Raw genomic sequence first — 8,403 nt, forward strand, 5'->3', positions numbered from 1 at the left:
AGCTTCGTACCGATGACTCAGCTGTTCATGTTACATTATAATGATTGTTGTTAGCTTGTTAGCAGACAGAGACTACAGGTGATCCACCAGGTACAAGTACACAAGTACATGTTAAACTACAGGTGATCCACCAGGTACAAGTACACAAGAAGTACATGTTAGACTACAGGTGATCCACCAGGTACAAGTACACAAGAAGTACATGTTAAACTACAGGTGATCCACCAGGTACAAGTACACAAGAAGTACACGTTAAACACATGAAGTACACGTTAAACACATGAAGTACACGTTAGGTTCAGTTCCAATGAACCGGCATTTAATTACTTAACAAAAGTGAAAACAGTTGCAAACTGAATCACGCCATTAATAACAGAACATTTCATGACATTGAGGTCCAGTCCGGGCCGGAGAAGATCTGAAGATGTCTCTGAGATGTCCCGTGTCAGCTCAGTGATTGGCTGACATCCGATAAGCCCCTCCTGGCCTTTGACCCATTGGCCCGGTCGATCGCTCCTCTCCAGCCAGCGTCGGGCCGTCCCTGCTGCAGCAGCCTCCGTTCCTTGATCGCTTCCTGCTTCCTTCCTGTTGCCGGTGTCTCTGCTGGCTTGTCTATTACCATATATGGTCGTCCCTGCATAGCCTCGCTCAGAATCCCTCACCTTCCTTCATGGTTCAAATCATTCAGTGACTGTTCTTTTTAGTTTAATACATTTAATAATTATGCTTTCATGGTTTAATATAATATCCACCACTAGGGGTGCTTTTAAACTTAAATTCCTCACGGTACACATTAAATACACATTAAACTGTGATCTCATAACACCAGCTAACGTCATCTGTCTGTACGTTTCTAAAGTCTCAAATAAACAAAAGTATTTTCATCCATCATGAAGTTTAAAATCGTCTCTTACATCAGCCGCGTTCATTAATCAACTTATTTTTATTGTTGATTAATCTGTTGATTTATTTATTTTGTATTACTTTAAAAAAAAATGTTTTAACTGTTTAATTCCGTGTATTTTCCATGTGTTTACCGTGTTCTCCTGTGTATTTTACCGTGTTCTCCTGTGTGTTAACCGTGTTCTCCTGTGTGTTAACCGTGTTCTCCTGTGTGTTTACCGTGTTCTCCTGTGTGTGTGTGTGTGTGTGTGTTTTACCGTGTTCGCCTGTGTTTACCGTGTTTCCTTCCGTGTGTTTACCGTGTTCGCCTGTGTGTTTACCGTGTTCTCCTGTGTGTTTTACCGTGTTCTCCTGTGTATTTTACCGTGTTCTCCTGTGTGTTAACCGTGTTCTCCTGTGTGTTAACCGTGTTCTCCTGTGTGTTAACCGTGTTCTCCTGTGTGTTAACCGTGTTCTCCTGTGTGTTTACCGTGTTCTCCTGTGTGTGTGTGTGTGTGTGTTTTTTACCGTGTTCGCCTGTGTTTACCGTGTTTCCTTCCGTGTGTTTACCGTGTTCGCCTGTGTGTTTTACCGTGTTCTCCTGTGTTTTACCGTGTTCTCCTGTTTTACCGTGTTCTCCTGTGTGTTTACCGTGTTCTCCTGTGTGTTTTACCGTGTTTCCTTCCGTGTGTTTACCGTGTTTCCTTCCGTGTGTTTACCGTGTTTCCTTCCGTGTGTTTACCGTGTTTCCTTCCGTGTGTTTACCGTGTTTCCTTCCGTGTGTTTACCGTGTTCTCCTGTGTGTGTGTGTTTACCGTGTTCTCCTGTGTGTGTGTTTACCGTGTTCTCCTGTGTGTGTGTTTACCGTGTTCTCCTGTGTGTGTGTTTACCGTGTTCTCCTGTGTGTGTGTGTTTACCGTGTTCTCCTGTGTGTGTGTGTTTACCGTGTTCTCCTGTGTGTGTGTGTTTACCGTGTTCTCCTGTGTGTGTGTGTGTTTACCGTGTTCTCCTGTGTATTTTACCGTGTTTCATTCCGTGTGTTTACCGCGTTCTCCTGTGTGTTTACCGTGTTCTCCTGTGTATTTTACCGTGTTCTCCTGTGGTTCTCAGGCCTACGTGGTTCTCGGTCAGTTCCTGCTCCTGAAGAAAGACCCGGAGATGTTCACCGAGTGGCTGAAAGACGCCAGCGGAGCAAACTCCCGTCAGGCCGGAGTCTGTACTCAGTGTCTGAGGGAGTGGTGTGACGCCTTCCTCTGAGGCTCCGCCTCCTCACAGGAGACTCCTCCTCTTCCTGTTCTTTGTTGTTGGGTTTGAAGCTGAGACTTCACAGGAGTTTGTTGACATGAATAAAAGCTTTGTGTCTGAACAGTGGTGGTGTGTTCATGGTCCCTGAAGAATGTGGGAAACCAGAAGGGAGCTGGACCTAGGAACAATGCCTAAGGTAGACTTTACTGGTCTAATAGGGTTCTGTAAGGGTCCACTAGGGTCTAATGCAGTGATTCTCAACTGGTTTTCAGTGGGTCACGGGCCTTTGACTAAAACAATCCTGTGCTTTTATTTTGAAGAGGGTTTTTTATGCAGCGGAGTTATTCTCACTCCCTAACAGTATTTGGCGTTAATGCCTCGTAATGCTAATAGACACTGGCTACTTCACACACAGAAGAACACACACCGTTTGTTTTCATGCTAACTGAGTACGACACCGACTGCATGAGATCTGATTTTATTACGTTGAGGTTTGTGCAGCGACGTTCTGGCGCAAGAAACACCGTCTCTCAAAGATGAACCTGCTGAGTACCTTCAATGACGACTTCAAGACCTGAGGACGTCACACACGTGTCTCACTCACCTGCAGACATGGACGTGTTGATCAATCAGCAGAGGACGAACTGAAGACTATCTGTCTAATGACACTGAGGAGACGAACTGAAGACATGTCGGAGGACATCAAACAACAGACCACAGCTCCAATTAAGGCAAGAGGTCCTTCTGCATTACAAATGGACCAATCTACAGACGTAAAGAAAGCAGCTTTACTGGTTTACGTGGAACATGTGGGACGGGGACAGACGGGAACAATGTCTCTGCACTAGAGAGCTCCTACACTACGACTAGAGGACAGGTTCAGCTCATGTTCAGACTGAACCATCTTTACATTAAAGAACTTTGAGAAGTTGAATATTTGGGTTGCTGCTTGTCATTAAGGGGGGATGGTGGGTCCATCAGCCAGACCAGCTGAGAACCACTGATCTGATGATCACCTGGGGTCTAAAGGGTCCACTGGGGTCTGATGGGTTGTATGGGGGTCTGATGGGTTGTATGGGGGTCTGCTGGGTCCACTAGGGTCTGATGGGTCGTATGGGGGTCTGCTGGGTCCACTAGGGTCTGATGGGTCGTATGGGGGTCTGATGGGTCGTATGGGGGTCTGCTGGGTCCACTAGGGTCTGATGAAGTACCAGAAGTACTACTTGTCTGAGTATAATGGGTGTCAGTAAAAGTACTAATACTAGTGTACAAATACTTATAAGTTAAAGTCCTGCAACTCTTACTGAAGTAAAAGTACACAAGTACCAAAAGTAAAAGTACTTATTCAAACAAAGTATAATTATCTGACTGCTGATCTTCTGATTGGTTCTCGACTGCAGACTTTAAGCCAATCAGAGTCTTCAGCTCAGAAACATTCACGTCTGTTCAGGGTCATCTAAAGACAGGAAGTCCTTCAGGGACAACCATCGGAACATTAGTCCTCCTGAGACCAGAGACCTATCGGAGTCCCTCTGGTGTCCTACTGGTCTCACTGGAGTTATTTTACTGTAGTTAACGAGTAAAATGTAAACGTGTTTTAAATAACATTTAATAATTCATAAATGTATTTATTCATACAAATCAGAAAAACAACAAAGAACTTCATATTTTTGGCACAAAGGTGAGTTTCAAACATTCAATATAAGAACAAGTAATCCAGAAAGCTTATTGTACATCATTATATCTGTGAGCAGCGGTGGAGGAAGTACTCAAGGAGGGGTACTAGTACTACATTACAAATACATAATGCATAATGCATTCTAAAGTATCAGCATCAAAGTGTACTACTAACTATACTATTACTGATTACTGTGAACAGCCTTTCACTGTCAAAGTAGAGCTGATTAAAAAACAACTTCATGTACAAGAACAGATACAAATACTCAGTAAAGTACCTCAAACGTGTGCAGTACTTGAGTACATGTGAGTAGTAAGTTTCCACCGCTGCCTGCGAGAGTTTCAGGTTTCTGTGAGGTCACTTTGTTCAGAAGGACAAACTCTGACTTTTATCAGAAGACTCGAACACAACTCGTCCTTAAGTGCGTCTGATTGGACGGTCACGCGTGATGTCATACTGTACAGACGTAATGTCAGGTTGGGGGGGGGGGGGGGGTGTTCAGGGTTTTTTTCACAATAAAAGCGTCAGTGTGTCTTCAGGGACTCGATGTAATGAAAAGTTGCTCCCAGAGCCCAACTGGTTTCCACCTGATCGATGGTCCTCGCCAGCTGCAACACACACACACACATAATATATATATATATATATATATATATATATATATATATATTATACATATATATATATATATATACATATATATTATATATATGTATATATATATATATATATACATATATATTTGTGAAAAATATAAGTGAAAAATAAATATTTGTGATAACAATGAGTGAAACATATCTGGGAGAATATTCAAAAAAGATTAGAGAAAGATTCGTAAAATACAGACCAGGGTCCAGACCCTGTGGGGTTCCTCACCTTGAACTGTTTGTTCGGGGGGAAGCCGAGCTCCTGCAGCAGGACTGAGATGTAGACCAGGTCCAGACAGAGGAACGGACTCTGTAGAGGACTGAGGGACGGACCGCCGCACACTGAGAGGACACACAGGACCAGTTAAGAGACAAAACCTCTACAGGGTCAAAATGTTTCACAATAAAAGCAAACATGAGAGAAATCCTCTCAGGACCCTCTGGTTGATCTGGTGACCCTCTGGAGGGGCCCGAGCCCTAGGTTGGGACCCACCGAACTAAACTATACGTGTATAATATATAACATTACTTTTACTACGAGTGCCACACAGGTCAGATGTACTTTGCTGTTGAAGCTGCAGTTCCCTCTCTAACAGCCAGATGGCGATGTCTCACCTCGTTTAGCTGCTTCCATGTAGTCGACCACTCGGATGGTTCCTCCGGTCTCCTCCTCTGGAACCACAGAGGACAAGATCCTGGTTCAACACCTGGTCTACTGTATGATCCTGGTTCAACACCTGGTCCTGGTCTACTGTATGATACTAGTTCAACACCTGGTCCTGGTCTACTACTCATGATTATTATAATGATTGTTGTTAGCTTGTTAGCGTCGTACCGATGACTCAGCTGTTCATGTTACACTATAATGATTGTTGTTAGCTTGTTAGCGTTGTACCGATGACTCAGCTGTTCATGTTACATTATAATGATTGTTGTTAGCTTCGTACCGATGACTCAGCTGTTCATGTTACATTATAATGATTGTTGTCAGCTTGTTAGCGTCGTACCGATGACTCAGCTGTTCATGTTACATTATAATGATTATTGTTAGCGTCGTAACGATGACTCAGCTGTTCATGTTACATTATAATGATTGTTAGCTTGTTAGCGTCGTAACGATGACTCAGCTGTTCATGTTACATTATAATGATTGTTGTTAGCTTGTTAGCTTCGTAACGATGACTCAGATGTTCATGTTACATTATAATGATTGTTGTTAGCTTGTTAGCTTCGTACCGATGACTCAGCTGTTCATGTTACATTATAATGATTGTTGTTAGCTTGTTAGCTTCGTACCGATGACTCAGCTGTTCATGTTACATTATAATGATTGTTGTTAGCTTGTTAGCTTCGTACCGATGACTCAGCTGTTCATGTTACATTATGATTGTTGTTAGCTTGTTAGCTTCGTAACGATGACTCAGCTGTTCATGTTACATTATAATGATTGTTGTTAGCTTGTTAGCTTCGTACCGATGACTCAGCTGTTCATGTTACACTATAATGATTGTTGTTAGCTTGTTAGCGTCGTACCGACGACTCAGCTGTTCATGTTACACTATAATGATTGTTGTTAGCTTGTTAGCTTCGTACCGATGACTCAGCTGTTCATGTTACATTATAATGATTGTTGTTAGCTTGTTAGCGTCGTACCGATGACTCAGCTGTTCATGTTACATTATAATGATTGTTGTTAGCTTGTTAGGGTCGTACCGATGACTAAGCTGTTCATGTTACATTATAATGATTGTTGTTAGCTTGTTAGCGTCGTACCGATGACTCAGCTGTTCATGTTACATTATAATGATTGTTGTTAGCTTGTTAGCTTCGTACCGATGACCCCGAGGTCGACAGCTCGGTCGTAGTAGTAGGAGAAGGCGTAGAAGTCCACGTCTGCAGCCTCGGACACCTTCACCACCTTCCTGTACAGAACCTTCTCCACTTTGGTTCGACACGCTTCGTAGACCGGCTCCCCTGAAACACACACACACACATAAGGTTCCTACAGGCTCCCGCTACATGATGGGTAACCACATCGACCAATCAAATCACTACATGGAGCCCACCTGCCTTCTGTCCCCTCACAGTGTAGACCACGTCAGCATGCTTCCAGCTGCCCGAGGACTCTGGAGCAAGGCAGGGGCTGACCAGCTCAGTGCTAACCTCTACTGCTCACACACACACACACACACACACACACACACACACACACACACACACACAATAAAATTATTTAATTACACTTTATGCAACAAATAACAAGAATTTAAACCTGTGACTCAATAAGATAAACTCAAAGTCCAGCAGAGAGAGAGACAGGAGGACAGAAAGACAGCAGAGAGAGACAGACAGAGAGAGAGACAGACATCAGAGAGAGAGACAGAGAGAGAGAGACAGGAGGACAGAAAGACAGACAGTCAGCAGAGAGAGACAGACAGGAGGACAGACAGACAGCAGAGAGAGACAGACAGAGAGAGAGACAGACATCAGAGAGAGAGACAGAGAGAGAGAGACAGGAGGACAGAAAGACAGACAGCAGAGAGACAGACAGCAGAGAGAGACAGACAGAGAGAGAGACAGGAGGACAGAAAGACAGACACAGACAGACAGCAGAGAGAGAGACAGACATCAGAGAGAGAGACAGGCAGCAGAGAGACAGACAGCAGAGAGAGACAGACAGAGAGAGAGACAGGAGGACAGAAAGACAGACAGAGAAAGACAGACAGACAGCAGAGAGAGACAGACAGCAGAGAGAGAGACAGGAGGACAGAAAGACAGACAGCAGAGAGACAGACAGACAGCAGAGAGAGACAGACATCAGAGAGAGACAGAGAGAGAGACAGGAGGACAGAAAGACAGACAGCAGAGAGACAGACAGACAGCAGAGAGACAGACAGCAGAGAGAGAGACAGACAGCAGAGAGACAGACAGCAGAGAGAGAGACAGACAGCAGAGAGACAGACAGACAGCAGAGAGACAGACAGCAGAGAGAGAGACAGACAGCAGAGAGACAGACAGACAGCAGACAGACAGACAGCAGAGAGGATCTGGGCTGCAGCTTCTTACAGCAGTTAAATCGCAGCAACAGCTGGCAGGCAAGGAATTAATCTTGCTGTTATTAAAAGATTAGATAATGGCTTATTTATCTGAGGGGACGCCAGGGTGTGTGTGTGAGTGTGTGTGAGAGCGAGTGTGAGAGTGTGTGTGTGAGAGTGTGTGTATAAAAGGCAGAGATGAAAGCAAAGTGAAAAACAACAGCATAAAGGTACGTACGGGGCGAAGCGTCGACGCCTCCTAACACGGCGAGCCGAGCCGACATCAGACCCAGACCCAGATAACTGTAGAGCAGACTCACACATCAATACCAGAAGAGACCACCAGCAACAGAGTGTGTGTGTGTGTGTGTGTACCTGTGTGTGTACACGGTGTGTGTGCTGTTGAACATCCTGAAGGACCGGATGTAGTCGATAGGTGAAGTTTGGATGGTTTTCTGCTCACACAAACACAAAAGCATCACACAGTGAAGAGCCTTTAATCTGCAGGTGAGTTTATACATACTGTATATATACATATATATATATAAATATATATATGTATATAAAAACATAATATCAGCTGTGGGGATGAGGCCCATGGGCGTCGGTCGAAAGGTCCAGAGTGGACCTCCTAGGAGCAGCCTGACCTACATGGTGAAGTGATGTGAGGCTGTTTGTTTGGGATTATTGTGCTTTTCCCAGATTAAAGCCTCGAACATGAAGAGTCATCCTGGTAGTCTGACACTGAGAGTCCTCCCCTCTCTCTCTAAGGGTGCTTCTCAAGTATCTTAATTGCATCCCCGTTTCCCTCACTTGGGTCCTTTCCTTGCGTCTTAGTCCCTCCCACCAGGGATGCATGGAGGAAACCATGCGAGGAGAGAGGAACTAGGAAATATGTTTTAGGAGACATGAGACG

General features: G+C 44.4%; 1 protein-coding gene across 1 annotated transcript in view; it reads right to left on the reverse strand.

The window, feature by feature from the left end:
- Window positions 1-3,718: 3,718 nt before the first annotated feature.
- entpd6 (ectonucleoside triphosphate diphosphohydrolase 6) overlaps window positions 3,719-8,403 on the reverse strand; it is a 27,381-nt gene continuing 22,696 nt past the window's right edge. The window contains exons 8-14 of the mRNA XM_076083466.1: window positions 7,863-7,942; window positions 7,726-7,790; window positions 6,519-6,620; window positions 6,286-6,426; window positions 5,068-5,124; window positions 4,682-4,794; window positions 3,719-4,413 (exon numbers count right to left, since the gene is read on the reverse strand). Of these exons, the coding sequence (XP_075939581.1) occupies window positions 4,330-4,413; window positions 4,682-4,794; window positions 5,068-5,124; window positions 6,286-6,426; window positions 6,519-6,620; window positions 7,726-7,790; window positions 7,863-7,942 (642 nt within the window). The 3' untranslated portion in view covers window positions 3,719-4,329. The remainder of the gene's footprint in view (window positions 4,414-4,681; window positions 4,795-5,067; window positions 5,125-6,285; window positions 6,427-6,518; window positions 6,621-7,725; window positions 7,791-7,862; window positions 7,943-8,403) is intronic.

The sequence above is a fragment of the Anarhichas minor genome, unplaced genomic scaffold, assembly GCF_050575085.1.
Source record: "Anarhichas minor isolate MPS153535 unplaced genomic scaffold, ASM5057508v1 ptg000133l, whole genome shotgun sequence".
Lineage (NCBI taxonomy): Eukaryota > Metazoa > Chordata > Actinopteri > Perciformes > Anarhichadidae > Anarhichas > Anarhichas minor.